This window comes from Piliocolobus tephrosceles, chromosome 16, assembly GCF_002776525.5.
Source record: "Piliocolobus tephrosceles isolate RC106 chromosome 16, ASM277652v3, whole genome shotgun sequence".
Taxonomy (NCBI): domain Eukaryota; kingdom Metazoa; phylum Chordata; class Mammalia; order Primates; family Cercopithecidae; genus Piliocolobus; species Piliocolobus tephrosceles.
Genome location: NC_045449.1, coordinates 61,533,290 through 61,555,382, shown reverse-complemented (window position 1 = coordinate 61,555,382; position 22,093 = coordinate 61,533,290). Strand labels below are relative to the sequence as shown.

General features: G+C 42.1%; 1 protein-coding gene across 13 annotated transcripts in view; it reads right to left on the bottom strand.

Moving 5' to 3' along the window:
* The window catches only part of BPTF (bromodomain PHD finger transcription factor), a 150,446-nt gene extending 129,008 nt beyond the window's left edge, over nucleotides 1–21,438 (bottom strand). For 10 of the 13 annotated variants that reach the window (XM_026456754.2, XM_026456753.2, XM_026456761.2 and 7 more), the window contains exon 1: nucleotides 20,608–21,437. In XM_026456754.2, the coding sequence (XP_026312539.1) occupies nucleotides 20,608–21,217 (610 nt within the window). In that variant the 5' untranslated portion in view covers nucleotides 21,218–21,437. Of the gene's footprint in view, nucleotides 1–20,607 lie in introns of all 13 variants that reach the window. The other 3 variants (XM_023211987.2, XM_023211989.2, XM_026456756.2) reach the window with 2 other exon arrangements.
* Nucleotides 21,439–22,093: the final 655 nt, after the last annotated feature.

Here is a 22,093-nt window from a genome sequence, read left to right as displayed (position 1 = left end):
TAATTTCTCATATTTTTAATTAAAAAAAGTTTGTCTATATAGACAGAAATTGCCTTACTTTGCTGAAATTGTGAGAAATCCTAGACAGTTTTCAAGCCCGGGCTCAAATGTCACCTCTACTACCCTTCGCTGTGCCTCCAGGCGCTGCGCTTCTTACATTTTGTATGGTCCTCCATAACAGCGTGAGCACCATTCATTATATTACAGGCAATTACTCATGCCCCCTCCCCGACTCATTTGTTGACTCCTTTAGAGCACAGATCATGTTTTAGTTATTGTAGCAACTAAAAAAAATTTGTTCAACCAATGACACCCATAAACAAAACTACCTGCAGAGCGCAGAGATGCAGGGGTAAAGTCATGCCAATATTAAATCCCAGAAACCACTGTCAATTTTTTAGAGTTGAACCCTACATTTATTGTATTAATTAAAAAAAAAAAAATTACAGTGTTTTCAGACTTCTAGACCTCAAAAGACAACTCTCTATATAACGTGTGTTCCCAGAAGGAAAAAGATGTCATTGTCCCCTTATTTCTAATTGGTATCTGAGAGAAAGAGGCCTCACTCAGCACTGGTACAGGGAAGGGGGAAGTTCATTTCCAGCAGAAATTAATACTCCAGAACTAATAAAATCTAATTATTTAATCTACTGTTACATATATATAAACCATGAATGGCATATTAAGAAGAAATAATCTGTGATGCATTGAAATATTTTAAAAATTATGAAACTTATTTGTCAAATGTAACAAGGATTCACCTTTTGATGTGGAATAATAGTGTACCAATCTAGTATTAACATTACTGAACAAGGCTATGCTCTTCGAGTACATTCCATTTGCTCCCAGTCCCTATTTTCTGTGTCAGTAATAATATAACAACCAGCAGCTAGCTTTTATAGAGTGCTTTCTTTTTTTTTTTTTTTAGAGACGGAGTCTCACTCTGTCACCCAGGCTGGATTGCAGTGGCACAATCAAGGCTCACTGCAAGCTCCGCCACTCACATTCAAGCCATTCTCCTGCCTCACTCTCAAGTAGCTGGGATTGAAAGTGCCCACCACCATGCCCAGCTAATTTTTATATTTTTAGTTGAGATGGGGTTTCAACATGTTGGCCAGGCTGGTCTCGAACTCCTGAACTCAGGTGATCCACCAGCCTCGGCCTCTTAAGTGCTGGGATTACAGGCGTGAGCTAGCACGCCTGGCCTATAGAGAGCTTTCTACTTGCCAGACATTGTAATAAATAAGCACTTTAAAGTGCATTATTTCATTTTTATCCTCGGATCAACTCCATAAAATAGATACCATTATTACCTCCTTTCAAAGATGTTTATAGAGAGGCTAAATGACTTGTCCAAGGTCACAGCCAGTACCACTAAGAGTTACAACTAAAACACAGGTCCCAAATAAAACAAAAAACAACAACAAACCCACAAGTCCAGCTGGGCTTGGTGGCTCATGCCTGTAATTCCAGCACTTTGGGAGGCCAAGGCGGGTGGATCACTTGAGGTCCAGAGTTCGGGACCAGCCCGGCCAACATGGCAAAACCCTGTCTCTACTAAAAAAACAAAAATTGGCTGGGTGTGGTGACGTGCGCCTGTAATCCCAGCTACTCCAGAAGCTGAGCACTAGAACTGCTTGAACCCAAAGGGTAGAGGTTGTAGTGAGCCAAGACTATACCACTGCACTCCACCCTAGGCGACAGAGACTCTGTCTCCAAACAAACCCACACAAATCCGAAGCTATGGTCTTTACTACCATATCAGGCTTCCTCCCATATTGTTAAAAACCACCTGACTTGACCTCTCAGTGAAAGGGAATTTGAGAAATAACAAATGCCTATTGTGCAGGTGGGAGAAATGACAGATAAAGGAGACAAATCAGTGAAGTGACAATGTTATAAAGTATGAGACCTGAACAAAAATTTAAAGTGCTTACTTAATAGCCACATATTTCTCGTGGCTACCATACAGGACAGTACACATACAGAATATTTCCATCATCACAAAAAGTTCCGTTGGACAGCCTTGGTCTAGAGATACATCTAGGGACTACCACACAATAACTAAGTTCAAATAACCCATTGGGTTATCAACACAAAGTTAAGATACGTTCAGTATCCTCTATGTTGCCCAGCTTGCTCTCAAACTGCTGGGCTCAAATGATACCTCAGCCTCCCAAAGAGATGGGATTACAGGTGTGAGCCACCACACCCAGCCTATATTTTTAAAATTTTCTGAATGTTTGAACTATTGTACAATTATTTTAATGGGAGAACTTTTTATATTTGAAAGATTTATTTACAGAAGATTGCCACCAAATACAATGATTCATCAACCACTAGTGAATGTTACTTTCCACATATTCAAGAAAAAATTTTGCTTCAATAGAAAAACAGGATAAAGAAAAATTTTGCCTTCAAAAAAGTTTAAGAACTCATTTAATGTCTTTTAACCTTTGAAAGACAAAAATGTCTTTCATATACCTCTTTAGTCTTTTCCCCAAATAAGTATGACTCTAGGATAGTCTGGTAAACATTCCTAAAATGTGGCTCAAAAACTATGACATAAAGATCCCTTGTTTTTCTTTTTTAATGTATACATTTATATAGATATATAATTATACATATAAATAAAAAATAAAATACAGATTTTTTGAGACAGAGTCTTGCTGTCACCCAGGCTAGAGTGCAGTGTTGCTATCACTGCTCACTGCAGTCTCGACCTCCTGGGCTCAAGAGTTCCTCCCACCTCAGCCTCCTGAGTAGCTGGGACAAAAGACGTGCACCACCATGCCCACCTGATTTTTACATTTTTCTGTAGAGATGGGGTCTCCCTATATTGTCCAGGCTGGTCTTGAACTCCTGGGCTCACACAATCCTCCCACCTCAGGCCTCCCAAAGTGCTGGGATTACAAGCGTGAACCACCATGCCTGGCCCCTTGTTTTACACAATGAATAAAAAAAGAACTCAAGCCCACTCTTCAGTAAGACTCCAAATGGAGGGAGGAAGAAAGGGAGATGTCGTCAAATGCCAGATAATGAACGAAGAAATGACAGAAATAGAAAAGTCACCATTTGCAATCACCGGTGTAATTCATTCAGGCAAGAACCATCAATTAAAACCATTGGGTGAAAGGTTGTTGGGCAACAGGATATTCTCAAAGAATCACCTCACAGATAACTACTACCTTCAAAGATGAAAGGTACCTTTACAGGGATAATTCTAGCACATGTCACCTTTACCAAGTGTTCAAACTTATCAATAATGGAACAAATTGATGGTGTACCTCCTCATGAGATGTGCTGAGGAGGAGATGTGCACTTATACAGCATTCCTACCACAAGTATCTAAACTCAATCTATGGATGTAAAAAACAATCAGATAAATCTAAATGGTGAGACATTCTGAAAGACAACAGACTGGACACAGTGGTTCACGCCTGCAATCCTAGTATTTTGGGAGGCCGAGATGGGTGGATTGCCTGAGCTCAGGAGTTTGAGCCCAGCCTGGGCAATAAGGTGAAACTCTGTCTCTAATGAAAATACAAGAAAAAAAAAAATTAGCCAGGCATGGTGGTGCACGCCTGTAGTCCCAGCTACTCGGGAGGCTGAGGCACAAGAATCGCTTGGACCTGGGAGGCGGAGGTTGCAGTGAGCCAAGATCATGCCACTGCACTCCAGCCTGGACAAAGTGAGACCCCATCTTTAAAAAAAAAAAAAGGCAGGGGATGGCAGGGGGGCGGGTGTGGTGGCTCACACCTGTAATCCCAGCAATTTGGGAGGCCGAGGTGGGTGGATCACCTGACATTGGGAGTTCAAGACCAGCCTAACCAACATAGAGAAACAAAATACAAAATTAGCCAGGCATGGTGGCACATGCCTATAATCCCAGCTACTTGGGAGGCTGAGGCAGAACAATCACTTGAACCCAGGAGGCAGAGGTTGCGGTGAGCCAAAGATTGTGCCATTGCACTCTAGCCTGGGCAACAAGAGCAAAATTCCGTGTCAAAAAAAAAAAAAGACAACTGTTCCAGACAATTTAAAAATTTAATTATCACAAAAGACCACCCTCACCCCCAAAGATGATAGAACTGCTCTAGGGTAAAGGTGTTAAAGAGACATTAACTAGATGAAATACATAATCCTCAACTGAATCCTAGATAAGTGGGGAAAAAACATCAATAAAAGGCAATTGGGGAAATTTGAAATGGAATATATCAGTGTTAAATGAAATGTCTTTGAGTACGTCAAATTATTTTGAGGTGAAGTGTAACACTGCAATTTACTGTCAGCAAAAATAATATTTTAAAATACAGTATGAGTGAGAGAACACACACGGCAAAATATGAAAAACTGGCAAATCTCTCGAGAGGATATACTAGGTGATTGTTGTACTACTCTTTCAGCTTTTCTGTACATACATCTAGATATATACAGATATTTATACATATATATATATCTAAATATATATCTACATACATTCAAAGTCTCACGTAAGGCCGGGCACAGTGGCTCATGCCTGTAATCCCAGCACTTTGAGAGATTTAGGAGGGCAGATCACTTGAGGTCAGGAGCTCCAGACCAGTGTGACCAACATGGTGAAACCCCATATCCACTAAAAATACAAAAATTAGCCAACATCACACCACTGCACTCCAGCCTGGGTAATAAAGCTAGGCTCAATCTCATGTAGATACATATCTACATGTATCTATGTCTACATACCTATATGTATCTACATATCTAGATATATAGATATATACCTTTATATCTATATACATCTACATGTATACAGATATATGTATCTACCTATATATCTACATACATTGAAAGTCCCACCAGTGTTCTAACTTTTGCTTTCAAACGCTATACGTATTTTAAAGAGCTTAAGAGGAGAAACTGTTTGTGTTTTTCAATTTTCCCAGGTACCATTTCTGTGCTCTTTATCTCTGAAGTTCTAGTATTCCCTCTGGTATAATTTTCCTTTGGCCTAAAGACCTTCTTTTACATTTATTTTAGAGCAGAACTTTTGACAACACATTGTCTTAGATTTTCTTCATCCAAAATTTTTTTTTTTTTTTTTTTTGGCCTTAATTGTTGAAGGGTATTTATGCTGGATATAGAATTCTGGATTGATATTTCTCTCAGTACTTTAAAGATGTTCTGCAGTTACTTGAATTGCTGAAAGGCTTAAAGTTGGGGACCGGCTCTATCACATGTATGTTTTATAGAAAGGTTCATTACTTTTATATCTTCATTGTGGACCATAGCCTTTATCATCACAAAATCTTTGTCTCATTTATGAGTTTTTGAATTTTGCTTTGAACCTAAACTTTTATAACTCCTTTCCATTTCCTACAATGTGGAGTTTATCTGGGATAGCACAGGAAGTTGGAAATACATAACTGGAGTTTAGAAGAGAGGTCTGAGAAGAAAAATTGATCTAGAAGTTATTGATATTTTGATGGTAACTGAGTCAACTGATAATTAGGGGAAAGTTGGGGGAAACTAAATGCTGAGGACTATCACACGTAAGAGGGATGTTTGAAGGAGGAATAACTGGTCAAGGAAATTGAGTCATGAGTGGCAACAGGAAATTTAAGAAGGATGTAGTGGCCAAAGGTAACATGCATCCATTGTATATGTATGTAGATATATATATTTCAATGTATGTAGACAAATGTCTATGTATATATACAATGTATGCATATAGATATAACATACACTGAAAGTGTATATAGATACATATCTATATATATCTATATACATTGAAAGTGTATAAAATATATACATACATATACATAAACACATATGTACAATTATAACATGGGGGGTGCTAGAATAAAGAAACCTATATGGTTGCAATACTTTTATGTTTTATTTTACATCTTATTTAGAGGTAAAATGCTAACTCTAAGTAGATAGTTTAGGTATATATTTTGTAATTCCTACAGCAAAAACACAGTACATATATAATCAAAAGCCAATTAATAAAACGTTAACACTAAAAAATATTCAATTAGGCCTGGCGCAGTGGCTCACGCCTGTAATCCCAGGACTCTGAGAGGCCGAAGTGGGTGGATCACAAGGTCAGGAGATCGAGATCATCCTGGCTAACATGGTAAAACCTCGTCTCTACTAAAAAATACAAAAAATTAGCCGGGCGTGGTGGTGGGCACCTGTAGTCCCAGCTACTCGGGAGGGTGAGACAGGAGAATGGCATGAACCCAGGAGGCAGAGCTTGCAGTGAGCCGAGATCATGCCACTGCACTCCAGCCTGGGCAGCAGAGCAAGACTCCATCTCAAAAAAAATAAAAAAAATTTCAATTAATCCAAAAGTAGGCAGACAAAAGAAAGAGAGGAAATCCCCCCAAAAAAGAGATAATCAGAAAACAAATAATAAAATAGGAAACCTAAATCCAATAGTTATCAATCATATTAAACGTCAATGGTCCAAAACTTATTAATTAAAAGAGGTTGTCAGATTAAATTTAAAAGAAAAACAAACAAGAAACCATCCGAAAATATAACGATACAGCCAGGTATGGTGTCTCACGCCTGTAATCTCAGCATTTTGGGAGGCTGAGGTGGGTGGATTGCTTGAGCCCAGGAATTCAAGACCAGCCTGGGCAACATGGCAAAATCCCATCTTTATTTTTACAAATTAAAAAATAGATGAATATCATGATATATAGATTAAAAGCAAAAAGGTAGAAAAAGATATGTCATTCCATCACTAGTCCAAAAAAGTATTATACTACTACTAATATAAAATGCTAATTTTATATTAGTATTAAATAGTGGTATTTATTTATTTTTTATTTTTGTTTTTTTAAGATGGATTTTTGCTCTTGTTGCTCAGGCTGGAGTGCAATGGTGCAATCTCGACTCACCGCAACCTCTGCCTCCTGGGTTCAAGTCATTCTCCTGCCTCAGCCTCCCGAGTAGCTGGGATTACCGGCATGTGCCACCACGACCGGCTAATTTTTTGTATTTTTAGTAGAGACAGGGCTTCACCATGTTGGTCAGCCTAGTCTCGAACTCCCGACCTCAGGTGATCCTCCAGTCTCAGCCTCCCGAAGTGCTGGCATGAGCCACCGCACCTAGCCTTACTATCTGACCTTTTACACAAAAAGTCTGGCAAGCTCTGGGTTAGGCAAAGTTGTTAGATGAACTCCAAACGTGTAAAAGAAAAAAAGTGATAAATTAGATAAATCAGACTTCATCAAAATTTAATACTTATACTCTGGGAAAAAGACACCGTTAAGAGAATGAAACACAAGGCACAGATGGGGGGAAAAATATATGTACATCACACAGCCTAACAAAGCACTTATATCAAAAATATATAAAGAACTCTTACTACTCAATAATAAGAAATTGGCCGGGCCATGGTGGCTCATGCCTGTAGTTCCAGCACTTTGGGAGGCCGAGACAGGCGGACTGCTTGAGCTCAGGAGTTCAAGACCAGCCTAGGCAACACAGTGAAAACCCAGCAATAAAGGTTTATCTTTATTGCTACTCAGCAATAAAGAAACTACTGATACACACAACAACATGGATGAATCACAAATACATTATGCGCTGTACATATATAAACTATTTAAAAATTAAAATACCTTTTTAAAAGTCAAACAGTACATGAAAAAAATATGATCCAGAGAGGTTCGCTGCAGGAATGCAAGGGTGGATCAATATTATAAAATCTAATATAATTCTATGAATATATACCACTGCAATTAATACGTAGCATGCAGGAGAAAAACTATATGATCATCTTAAAAGACACTAAGATGACATTTGACAAAATACAATAGCCATATCTGATTTTTTTTTAAACTTAAATAGGGAAAAAAGAGAAACACGTGAATGCACTCAACATATTGAAGGTCTCAAACCAACTCTTAACTATGAAATAGTCACATCAGTTCCATTAAATTCGGAAAGCATACTAAGATGACTATCGTTATAACTAACATTTAACATTGTTTTGGAGATGGTACACAATGCAATTTGCTTCTTTCTTTTTTCTTTTTTTTATCACCCAGGTTCCCATCAATGGTAGAGGGCAATGTAATTTGAAGAGAAAAAGGAGATATAAATATAAGAAAATCAGAGGTGTACATATGATTCATTTTCACAGATGATACAACTTTATTCCTAGAATAAAATTATTCCAATCAAAGCAAAAGCTACAAGAAACAATTAGAAAAAAGAATAGGTGACTAACTACAAAATTAATTTTTAAAATTCATTAGTTTTTAACTAGAAGCCCTAGGAGAGCAGGTATTTTTATAGACAAAGATAAAATAAGATTTCATGGCATAAGTGAAAATATTTAGCAAATGAATTGTACTTCATACAATTTTGTAAAAAGTAGGTATGCACACATGTGCTGGGCGCAGTGGCTCACACCTGTATTCCCAACACTTTGGGAAGCCAAGGCGGGAGGACTGCCTGAGCTCAGGAGTTCAACACCAGCCTGGGCTGGTGAAACCGCATCTCTACTAAAAAAAATACAAAAAATTAGCCAGGTGTGGCAGCGAGCGCCTGTAGTCCCAGCTACTCAGGAGGCTGAGGCAAGAGAATCACTTGAACCTAACAGGTGGAGGTTGCAGTGAGCCAAGATTGCGCCACTGCACTCCAGCCTGGGCGACAGAGCGATATTCCAGCTCAAAAAAATAAATAAATAAATAAAAGTATGTATGTACACATGTTCACACAAAGATGGTTACCTAATGAGAGGAATCAAAATATTAATGTTCTGGGTTTTCTAAATTGTCTACATTACTTTCCTGATAAAGGGGAAAAGCAAAAATAAAATTTAAAGGTTTTACCAAATTTTCAGAAGCATTATTTATAAAAGTCAAAGCCTTTTTCCTAAACTAATTACCGAAATCACAGACTAATGAATGTCAAAAGCTCAAAAATGGGGTGAACAAACTATGGCCAGCCACAGCCTGTTTTTGTAAATAAAGTTTTATTAGAACACAGCCATGCTTATTTGTTTACTTATTGTCTACGGTTGCTTTGATGCTACAAGGGCAGAGCTGAGCAGCTATGACAGAGCCAGGTGGCCTGCAAAACCTGAAATATTTACTAATTGGTAACCTAAGAACAAGTTTGCCAATCCCTTGCCCATCAGATCATCTAGTCCATCCTATACAGTACAGGTGAGTAAACTGAGGTCCACAGAAGAATGGCTTCTCTATGGTCCAAACTCAAGTTAAGTAAGAAGCAATGAAGAACTCCATTTCTATGGTACTTTCCACCACTTGGCCAGGAAACTCTCAAAACAGACATCCTGCCGTTTGGGAGGTAAACCTCAGGGTCTCATATCACATCGCAAGTGAGTGTATTTGCCAATAAATTGATGAGAAGACGACTTTGGGCCTAGTCAGTATCCAAGAACATCTGCTAAAGGTCTGAGTAAACCTCAGTAGATTCTAGAAAAAGTTAATTTAAAACTACACAGGCCAGGCACGGTGGCTCATGCCTGTAATCCCAGCAATTTGGGAGGACAAGGTGGGCAGACTACCTGAGGTCAGGAGTTCCAGACCAGTCTGGCCAACATGGTGAAACCCCATCTCTACTAAAAATACAAAAAAAATTAGCCAGGCGTGGTCATGTGCGCCTTTAATCACAGTTACTCAGGGGGCTGAGGCAGGGGAACTGCTTCAACCAGGAAGATGGAGGTTGCAGTGAGCCAAGATCATGCCACTGCACTCCAGCCTGGGCGACAGAGGGAGACTCCATCTCAGAAAAAAAAAAACACTTAAGCACAGACCAGGGAAGGCTTAAAAACAGATGTTGAGAGTATAATCTGGTTCAGTCTTTTAAATGGCACACACTATAAATCCAATCCCACTCCTAGGAACCGACCCTACAGAAATACCAGCTTAAGTGGCTAAATGTACATCTCTAGCACATTTAGGACAGCACTGTCCGAAAAAGCAAAAAGAGCCTGAATTCTCAATACGTCTAGTTTTTAAGGCAAATCAATATTATCAGCAAATGCAGTTATATATTAATAAAGAGGGGGGTGCTTCATGTCTTTACCTTACAGAGGGTCCTAACCTGAGCAGGTAAATTTGTGACCCTCGCCATAAACAATCTCCACTGTTAGGATTCTTCTGAGACACAGAGAAGATTCATAACTCACGCTATTAAGGCAATTAAGGAAAACCAATATACCTGGAAGCAGGTAATCTTCCAAGTTTACAGAGGATCAGAAATCCAATGCATTTCACCTGGATAATTCAGACTCAAAAATTCAAATATGTATCTGAAATTACAGTAAAACCACTTTAAAACTTTTTATTCTTTGCACAGCACTTTGAAAGCATAGTACAGTCATAAGGTGGAGAAATGAGTAACTTACTGAATAAGACTTTAAGAAGTGTGTGAAATAATTTTAATGTCTACAAAAACAGGGAAAAGTGCACTTTCTTTCTGTCTACTTGATCTCTTGATTACTGTGAGAAGAGTGTTGAAATCTACAATATTGTTAAGGATTTGTCTGTTTCTCCTTGGAGTTTTATCAGTCCTCATGTACCTCATAAACCTTTAGAAAGAACTGTTTTAGGATGGGCTAAGATGTCATTCACTATATTAAATATTGGACCATCTCTTGAGACAAGTATCTATGCAAGAATTAGAAAGGCAAAAGGACAAGAGAAATTCCACACAGATTAATACATGCATTTCTGAAATACTTTTTTAACTTCCATAAATAGAATATACTATATACTATACACAGACCTCAAAAGAGGCACTATGAACATACTGAAATCGAGCAGGAAGCCATATTTCTAGTAAAATATATAAACTGCATCTACTGACCATTGCCATTTGGTATGAATCACATGGCCATGCCATTTCCCAAGTGTGTGAATTACAGAACATATCCATGAGTAGACAGGAGTCTAAGAATAACTTTCTTAGCAAATCTCAAGGGGGTTCCATAGATAAATAATTTGGCCAGTGACTCCTGAGAAAGAGACTTTATACAGGAGAACCCAGACACACTAGGACATACTAACATCTCACAATTCAGTTTGTATATCAGCTTTTACACTTTTATAACACTGAAATTCTCTGAATTATCACATTTAATTTCTCAACCAAAAGTCTCTGAATCCTAATCCTTCCTTCTCTTCTGGCCTATATATATAACTTTCAGCTTAACTTTACCAGGACTGTGGCAGATTTTGTAATCACATGTTAACTGCCTCTTCACCTTACCACCAAGAACAACAAATAATGGAAAGTCATCTCACACATGACCCCAAATCTTGTTGCAGAAATGCAATACCATCACGTACACAAATAACGCTGGGCCCAGAGTCTCCACGAAGGACAACCTCACTCAGCCAGACCACTGGGGTAGGCTACCCAAGTTGTGCAGGATTTAGGGCAAGTAAAATGCTAGAGAAAAAGAGATGTTAGGTCAATTCTCACTGGTCTAACAGAGGCAGACTGCCTACAATGAGTCCTGGGGAACTTTCTGCAATGATATGAAATACCCCAAATGCTCTACATGTGTGTGGTGCAATACACATGGCTACAGAACACTTGAAATGAGCGTATAATAGCTAGTGCCACTGGAGAAACTAGTGTTTCATTTCACTTAAATTTTTTTTTAAAGAAATGGGTTCTCACTCTGTCACCCAGGCTGGAGTGTGGTGGCATGGTCCATAGCTGACAAGGGCCTCAAAGTCCTCGGCTCAAGCAAACCTCCCACCTCAGCCTCCCAATTAGGTAGGACTACAGGCACGCCATCCTATGCCCAACTATTTTAATTCTTTTGTAAAGACCGTGTCTTACCATGCTGCTCAGGCTGGTCTTGAACTGCTGCCTTAAGGGTTCTTCCCACCTCAGCCTCCCAAAGTATTGGGACTACAGGTGTCAGCCACCACGCCTGGCCTACCTAGCTTTAATTAATTTAACTCTCTACATGCGGCTAGTGGCTACCATACTGGACAGTACAGAGGGTGAAAAGAATCCACAGGCTTTCTTTGACTCATCATTCAGCTCCACAATTACCTGTGCTGCCTACTGCATTCAAGAGATTGAACCAGGCACTACAGAGACTGAATGAGACTGTCCCTGCCCAAACTAGGTTGTAATGAAGGAAGGGCCAGATCATTAAAAGCCCATTTCAGTTCCATGTCTTAACAGATAAAGATATAGATAAAGGGGTTACATAATTAAGAGGATAAAGGGATCCTTCCTAAAGATTTATGGACTTTAGGAAGGAGCCTCAAAATACATGAAGATTGCTAGAACTTAAAGGAGAAACAGACAAATCCTTCACAATAGCTGTAGACTTCAACACTTCTCTCAGTAATCAACAGAACAAGTAGAAAGTCAGACAGATCGTAATAACACTATCAACTAACTTGACCTAATTGACATTTATGCAATACTCCACACCACAAGAGCAGAATACAAAATTCTTTTCAAGTACATATGGAACATTCACTTAGATTGACAAAAAAATTTTGGGGTGCAAAACAAACCTCTAAAAATGTTTTATAAAATTAAAGTCATACAAAGTATACTCTGAACAAAATGAAGTTAAATTAGAAATCAGTAACAGAATGATACCTTAAAAATCCCCAAATACTTGGAAACCAAAGCAATTAATACACATGGTCCTGGAGGTCAAGGGAGTGGGAAACAAAGGAACTTAGCCCCACCTGGCGGTAAAGGGAATGGTGATCTGAGAAGGCAGGCTGGAGAAGGTGATAAATAGGTGACTAGGAGTTAGGTATGTGAGAACTACAAAGAAATCAGTATTACTATATCCATTCGAGATGGAGAAGAAAAAAGGAGTGAATAAGGAAAAGAGAAATAAGGGAAACTCATAAGTCAGTTCATCCTTGAATCCTTTTCTCCCACTCACCACATCCCAGCCTAACCAATCTATCACCAAGGATTCATTCTAACTCCTGAATTACTTTCTTCCAGGCGCGGTGGCTCACACCTGTAATCCCAGCACTTTGGGAGGCCAAGGCAGGTGGATCACTTGAGGTCAGAAGTTCCAGACAAGTCTGGCCAACATGGTGAAACCCTCTTCTACTAAAACTACAAAAATGAGCCAGGCATGGTGGCGTGCACCTGTAATCCCAGCACTCTGGGAGGCCAAGGCAGGTGGATCACTTGAGGTCAGAATTTCAACACAAGTCTGGCCAACATGGTGAAACCCTCTTCTACTAAAAATACAAAAATTAGCCAGGCATGGTGGCGCACGCCTGTAGTCCCAGCTACTCAGGAGGCTGAGACAGGAGAATCTCTTGAACCCAGAAGGCAGAGGTTGCAGTGAGCCAAGATCACGCCACTGCACTCCAGCCTGGGCGACAGAGACTCTGTCTCAAAAAAAAAAAAAAAAAAAAAAGAAAGAAATTAAAATTGAATTTGCAATAATCCAGCAAATAATCCTAGTTATATACCCAAGAGAAATGAAAACCTAAGTATAGACAAAAACGTGTATATGAATGTGCTCAGCAGCATTATTCCTAATGGCCAAAAAGTGGAAACAGTTCAAATATCCACGAACTTAAGAAATAGATAAGCAAAACATGGTCTCTGGGCACAGAGGTGTGTGCCTGTAATCTTAGCTACTTTGGAGGCTGGAAGCCTGAGGCAGGAAGATTGCCTGAGCCCAGGAGTTTGAGGTCAGCCTGGGCAACATTGCAAGACCCTGTCTCCATAAAAATAAAAAATAAAAAAAAGAAGTGGTATAGCCATACAATGAAGTGCTATTCAAATATAGTACTGATGCCCGGCGCAGTGGCTCACGCCTGTAATCCCAGCACTTTGGGAGGCCGAGGTGGGCGGATCACGAGGTCAGGAGATCGAGACTATCCTGGCTAACACCATGAAACCCCATCTCTACTAAAACTACAAAAATTAGCCGGGCATGTGGTGGGCGCCTGTAGTCCCAGCTACTCGGGGGGCTGAGACAGGAGAATGGCGTGAACCAAGGAGGTGGAGCCTGCAGTGAGCCAAGATCGCACCATTGCACTCCGGCCTGGGTGACAGAGCAAGACTCCGCCTCAAAAAATAAATAAATAAATAAAATAAATTTAAAAATATATATATACACATACATATATATAGTACTGACACGTTAAGATATGTATAAACCTTGAAAACATTAGGCTAAATGACAGAAGCCATATATTATTATAGTATATTATTCCACTTATTAAGAAATGTCCAGAAGAGGCAAATCAGGCCGGGCGCTGTGGCTCACGCCTGTAATCCCAGCTCTTTGGGAGGCTGAGGCAGGTGGATCACAAGGTCAGGAGTTCGAGACCGGCCTGGCCAACATGGTGAAACCCTGTCTCTACTAAAAAAAATACAAAAAATTAGCCAGGCATACTGATGGGCGCCTGTAATCCCAGCTACTTGGGAGGCTGAGGCAGGAGAATCATTTGAACCCAGGAGGCAGAGGTTGCGGTGAGCCAAGATCCCGCCACTCCACTCCACTCCAGCCCAGGCGACAGAGCGAGACTCCATCTCAAAAAAAAAAAAAAGGCAAATCAACAGAGATATATATCTTAGAGATATATCTCAGAGATATATATCTTAGATATATACCAGCAGATGAAACAATTAAAACATTATATTTAATTACATGCATTTTAATTATTTCTATATGGTCACTTTCTATTTTTTCAAGTGCATTTTGATGTGTATATATATATATTTTTTATTTTAGTTAAGAAACATGCTGCCTCCTAAGGCTTGCCATTTTAAAAAACCAAAGCATGAAAAAAATTAGAGGCCGGGTACGGCAGCTCACACCTGAAATCCCAGCACTTTGGGAGGCCAAGGCAGGCGGATCACAAGGTCAGGAGCTTGAGACCAGCCTGGCCAATATGGTGAAACCCTGTCTCTACCAAAAACACAAAAATTAGACAGGCATGGTGGCAGGCACCTGTAGTCCCAGCTACTCGGGAGGCCGAGGCAGGAGAATCGCTTGAACCCGGGAGGTGGAGGCTGCAGTGAGCTGAGATTATGCCACTGCGCTCCAGCCTGGGTGACAGAGTGAGACTCTGTCTCATAAATAAATAAATAAATAAATAAATAAATAAATAAAATTAGAATAATGAGTGTCAGAGTTCAGCTAGTGCTGAGATCATAACCACTGTAAGCAGGCACTCAAAGAGAAGGAAGACCAAGGTGCAAAACAGAACTCTGGAAAGATCTCCCAGGAAGAGGGATTCGAGCCTGGCTAAGAAGCAGGAAGGGAAAAGGGCATCAGCTACGATTTGCTCCTGTGTCACCCAGATTACTACTTGCCTACCATGACTACCACTCTCTCACCCCCATGTCTCCACCATTAAGGGTCTTTAGTCAAAGGGAAGACACAGGGTCTTGAGGAGTGTGGAAAGGAGAACCTAACAGAAGAGACCAGAGCTCCTGGTCTTAACATCCCCAGTCCTGTGATACGCATGTTTCAATACAAACTTCCAAACACACCCATGGGTGAGCAGAAGAATAGAAAAGCACAAACTGTGTGCAAGACTACTTACTAATGCATACCTAGGACACGCCTCTCTACTACTCACAAATCATATTGCCCAACTTTTTCATAACCCTTTTGGCTCTCATTTTGTTTAATTCTGTTTAACCTCTTGAGGTGCTGATACCTGAAACAAGATGTCATTAACTTCCCTTACAATCTTGACCTCTCTACTGTTATTGAAAGTGCTACCATTCTCAGGGAGGCATATGTAATGCATTCCTCTGTCTACACATCTATGTGTCAAAGCCTGAAGAACTCTAAGGTACCTCCTGGACAGGTCTTCCCTCCAGGGCTACAAAACCCACCAGCTATCTCGTCCTTGTCAATCCATCCTGCAGCAGAGAATCTAAGCTAAACTTCGTGGCATCCCTCTGAAATCATGCCCCGCTCTTTCAAGATCTTCCGGTCATCCCAATACCCAAAATTAAACAAATTTGAAATAGATTGAAAGAGAGAGAGCTCCAGGCCATTTCCTCAGTAATTCTCTCAATTTGGGAGAAAGGGCTACAGCAGTGGGTTCAACATCTCTGTGATCTGATGTGGTTCTGTTTCATGTTTGTGCATGGTGCTGCTGGGAATACAGCATATCTCCTCGGGGTGTTTAGGGGTGAAAAAGGCCTGAGGATCACAATCTAGCAAAATCCTTATTCTACAAAAGAGGGGGAGAGTACAGTTGCTATAGCCTGATCCTCTAGGTACTGCCCAACACAGCATACAAAGGAGCTTTGGTTTATTTCCTATTCACACACTCAGGCTCTGGCTAAACCGAGTTACTTGAGACTGCCCACACTTTACTATCAGTGCCTGCTGCTCCCTCCCGCTCCCTCCCGCTCCCTCCCCCTCCCTCCCTCCATCTGCCTGTCCTTACTCTCCACATGCCCATCCAGGAAGCCTATGCCCACACCAATCCCCTTAAACAGGGTATAAAATCTCGCCCTCCTTTAAATGTCCACTGCACTTTGTACCTCGCATGTAGCAATCAGAAATTATACTGAAAAGACATTAAGTTGGCACTGGTGGGAATAATATTGTCAACCCAGTGACAAAATTTTGTTTGAGGTAAATCTATGGTTCATTCATGGCATCTCTGCCACTGATCTCCATTGTCACAATCCTTAGAGGACATAAATCGCTAACTCTCCCAGGATAACACCAGGGCTTTTGTTTTATGAAGTTATCGGGGGTTCCAAGTTTTAAAATTCCAGGTAAGTATTCTCAGAACTCTCACATGAGACTGAAACTGAAACACAAGAATCATTCTGTTTTACATATAATTTCTTAAAATTATCAAATGCTTAATTTCAAAGTGCTGTCAGACTTCACCAAATGCCTATTGAAAACACTTCCTATACAATCCTTCTCATTATACTGGCAATGGCATAAAACCTATAGGCTGAAGTAATTCTAAATTTAAAAAGTGAAAATGAATTAAAGCATTATTCAGTCATAAGCCTTTAGCTTAAGCAAAACTAGGTGATTTCAATTTTATACTAAAAAGTTGCCATCCTTACATTTTTTCCATAAAAGGAAAACAATCTTCAATGAATAAACCTTTCATGACTTTAGTAATGTCAACTAATGTCTTTGCATTAAGTTATATTACCTACGAAATACTGAGTTATTTCTTATATTAGGAGTGAGCTATTTCCTATGTTAGGAATGTCACGTCAGTACTTAAACCAACACTGTAAACTATAAAAATTAATCAAATTACTCTAAATCACCAATAAAGTAAATTCCTCTTTCAGCCTTCACAGTACAACTGGATTCAAATTCATCATACTTCTTCATGTGTTATCTGGGTATCTTAAACCAGTTCTAAAACTTTTTTTCTTCTATCTACACATTTACCTGACAGCCTTCCTCCAGGAAGTACAGACTATAAAACCAATGAAACTGGTACTTAGCCTAAACAACTCACTGTCACGCGTTGTTACTCATTCGAGGCAAGTAGGCATGTTCTAAAAGTTTAGAACTCAAAATGTCACTCACATCCGGGGGGGTGGGGGGTAGGGAGAGGGGGCTGTGGAGAGGGAACTCAGAGGACGGGTCAGTAAGTGCAGCAATCCACCATGGCACACGTATATACTTATGCAACAAACGTTCTGCACGTGTATCCTTTTTTTTTTTTTTTTAACAAGAAATAAGGAGAAAAAAGTCACATCCATTTTACCATAATCTTAAGAAATAATGTGTTACAAAAGGTAAAACATCTAAATTAACATCACAGCCAATAAAGGAAAATGCCTAACAAGCAATATGAAATAGCAACTCAAAAACAAAGTAACTCTTGCAATGAAAAACATTCACTGAAAAAAAAAGAAAAACATTCACTGATCAAATTGTCCATCAAAACCCAATTAAAAAAACAAACACACAAAAAAACCAATTAGATCAATTTTTAGTTTCCTAAATCCAAAGTACTTAGTGGTTATGACACCCACTGTAGAATGATCAAAACTTCATGTATTACAAGTTCACATCTACTAACAATTTATCCAACCAATCTTTGATGAACATCTGCTATGTGCAAAACACTGTTACAGGAGCTGCAGGGGTAATAAGCTCAATACCTATCTCCAAGGAGTTAATAATTTCATATAAAGATAAGACAAGTAGACACATGGTAGGCTGCAAGTATCATTAATAAAAACAAAATGTCAGGCCAGGCACTGTGGCTCATGCCTGTAATCCCAGCACTTTGGGAGGCCGAGGCGGGTGGATCAACTGAGGTCGGGAGTTCAAGACCAGCCTGACCAACACGGAGAAACTCTATCTTTACTAAAAACACAAAATTAGCTGGGCGTGGTGGTACATGCCTGTAATCCCAGCTACTCGGGAGGCTGAGGCAGGAGAATCGCCTGAATCCAGGAGGCGGAGGTTGCAGTGAGCCAAGATTGTGCCATTGCACTCCACCCTGGGCAACAAGAACAAGAGCAAAACTCCTTCTCAAAAAAACAAAAACAAAATGTCACAAAAGTATCAAAAGTAAACACATTTTATTAAAGGACACCTAGCTACAAATTGAAATTTAAGTCAGCATATGAACAGTCTTCAATCTTAAATATTATTTGATAGGCCTTCGAATGGGACTTAAAGTTAGCTGAACTGCCCTGCCAAAATGTCTCAGCTCTTTCTAACCAGAAAAAAAACTTCCTCCAGGAGTGTATGCAATTCAGTCTCCATGTTTCAATTACCAGCTCTGGGTACAAAGAAGACCAACGTGTGAAGTATAGTAAAAATTATTACTATAAAAGACGCACTAGGCTGGGCGCGGTGGCTCACACCTGTAGTCCCAGCACTTTGGGAGGTCGAGATGGGCAGATCACAAGGTCAAGAGTTTGAGACCAGCCTGGCCAACATGGTGAAACCCCATCTCTACTAAAAATACAAAAATTAGCCGAGTGTACTTGTGGGTGCCTGTAATCCCAGCTGCTCGGGAGGCTGAGGAAGGAGAATCACTTGAGTCTGGAAGGCAGAGGTTGCAGTGAGCCGAGATCGGGACACTGCACTCCAGCCTGGGTGACAGAGCGACTCCCTCTCAAAAAAAAAAAAAAAAAGTACTCCTACAGCCTCCCCCAGACAAGACTGGCAACGATTCTGACCATCCGGCAAAAGAAATGATCTTTTTTCAGTTTGTGTTAGTTAGAACAACCTATGTGGATTTACATTTGGCTTAATACTACCCTACTTCTCCAATAAGTATTTAAGCATTTATTAAAATCGGAAACTTTTCAAGTTAACCACTTCTACTACCCTAGTCTAAGAAAGACATGACACACCTTACTTCAAGGAAAAAAAGGTCTTTTTTCCTCACAAATATTTTCTCATAAACTTTATTTTTTAAATGCTTTTAAAACCAGATTCTAATTTAATTAATCTAGATTTGCAAAATTATAAAGGAAAAGTCTTGCCGGATGCTGCTTTGGTTATGTTAATTTCACAATTTAATAAATTGCAACTACGTACAAAGCAGCCTTTTGCGGGGGGGCGGGGGTGTTTAACAAAATGCATCTCAGCACCAGCCTAGAGAAACTTTCTGTGAGAAAACAGAAGAGGGGTTACCATGGAGAAATTCATTACGGATTTCGGGAGGGCTTTTTCCTCAGAAATAGAGTGAAAAGAAAAAGTCGTCGTGTAATAAATCTGATACTGACGCTGTGTGACTTAGAAGTTGGTCCAAAAGTTCATCTTCGGCAACCATGTCTAGATGATCAACTACACATCTTCTGCAACAGGTGACACGAAACTACATTTCCCAAGCAAGGAAAAGCGATCAAATGAGTTAAGAAGCGCGTTCCTGAGGTTTTGTACTTTTATTTTTGATTTAACCAAAATAATTCTGAATCGGATGAATTCCCAAATTTGGTTAGGTCTTATTTGGCTTTCCGCTTTGCTTTATAATCAGCCATTTACCAGCAACTGTTGCACGGGCCCATTAGCACTCGAAGAATAAAACAAACACACAGGACCAGATAAGGTTCCCCTACTGACCCAAATGATCCGTTTCCTTAACACAATTTTAAAACCACAGCTAGGGGTGTGAAAACCCATTTTTGTGTGCGTGTGTTTGTGTGCCACAATCTGTCCAAATCCTTAATTCCCTTTTAAGTAACAGATATATAATAAAAATCCGAAAGAAACCACATTAGAAATGCAAAGAGGTTTGCAAAACAAGAGGCTTCTTTCATTCCAGAAAACCACACCAAAACAAGGGGAGAAAAATGAATGCAATGGATATGTGTTTGCCAAAGTTTCAATGCTGCCCGGTGGAGACACTGCACTGGCACAAATTTTGAAGAGGAAAAAGAGGGGGTGGGGGGGGAGAGAGTGCGAGCGAGTGTGGCCTGCAAACTGCAACAATGCAATCTCCATTTTGAACAATGCGCCTCTTTCCTCTTGTAAATCTAGTTTTTTGCCACTTGATGTGCCGTCGCATCTCCCCTCCGTTTGGGGGGGGAGGCGGGGTTGGGGGGAGATCGGAGCAGGATGCACAGCACACGAGTGAGCAAGGGGGGAGGGCAGAGGAGGTGGGGAAGGAGTCTGCAGCAACTGGGCTGGGTGGGTACCTGGAGTGCTGCTGTAGGTACTATGGCTCCTGAAGCTGCTTTCCGTGCAGTAACTGGCGTCGTCGTCGTCGTCTTCCATCTCCTCCGGATAATCGGAGTCATCGTCGTCCTCCTCCATCTCATCCTCCTCGTCGTCCTCAGAATCCTGGGTCTCCTCGGCGTCGCCGTCCTCCTCCTCCTCCTCCTCGGAGACCATGTCCTCCTCTTCCTCCTCCTCCTCGCTCTCGTGGTCATCGTACACCACTTTGTTGACGGCCCTCCGGGCCGCGGTGGTCCGGGCCAGGTGGCCGCCGCCGCCCCCGCCCCCCGTCCTGCCGCCCCCGCCTCCTCGCCCCCCCCGGCCCGGGGCGCTGGTGCTAGGGGGGGCCGGCGGCGGCGGCGGCTTCCTCCGGCTACTGCTGCCCCCCCTGGGCGAGCTCAGCCGCGTCTTGGGCGCCACCTCAGCCTGGGCGGCGGCCCACCTGCCCCGGCTGCTGCCGCGGTGCCGCGAGCGGAGCCCCCCGATGGGTCCGGACGTGGGCGGCGGCGGCGGCGGCGGCGGGGCCGGGGCGCAGCGCTCCGCAGCGGGAGCCGCGGGCTGCTTGGGCGGCCTGCCCCGCCGGCCCCTCATGTCGGAGCCGAGGCGGGGGGAGAAGGAAAGCGGAGGGGGAGGGGCGGGCGCAGGGGGGGCGGTGGGGAGCGCCGGGGCCGGGTGGGGAGGCCCGCGGGGCCGGGCGGGAGGGGCCCGGCCGACGGAAGCGGGTGGAGGGAGAAGGCTCAATCCGAATTGCTGGGGCCCCACTCCGGATCGCCTTCAGCCGCCATCTTGTTTCTTCCCTCTCGCTCGGTGACTGGGGGAACCGACAGCGGCCGCAGGCCCAGAGCGCGGTCACGTGAGCTGCGCCGCCGACGAGCCTGGGACGGAGTGAGACGGCACGACGGCCGCTAGGGGGAGCGCGGGAGCGTCGAGTCGGGGGCGGGGATCCCTGGGCTCCCGGGCTCGGCACAACGCGGTGCGGCTGGACTCCGGGCGCGGGTGGCGCGGCTGAGAGGGGCGCGCAGCTCGCGAAAGGAAATGCCCAGCGTCAAAGGCCTTCGGAGACCAAAGTCTCCGCGGACCCCTGGCTGGAGCCCAAAGCCGCTCGGACCTCCTCCCCGCGTCTCCCCTTCCGCGGCTCGGAGAGGAAGGCAGGAGAGCCCCCATATATCATTCCCCTCCCGCCCCCTAGGGAAACTGATGCTGAAAGAGCCAGCAAGAGAAAGAAAAGTTGCGGAGAGGGGCGGCCCAAGCGACCTAGGGCAGCGCCAGCGACGGAGGGAAAGTAGTCGAGAGGACAGGGAGACAAGTCCCCCGAATTTAGGAAACTCCGAAGCTTGGAGCTGGAATCCTGAAAATGACTCCAATGACAACTGCTCCGGATCTGTGCCAGGAGCCACGCCCCGGGATGCCACGCCCAGAGGGAGGGGCGCCCTAAGACCTGTTGCGTGGAATCCCTGCTTGGAAAGC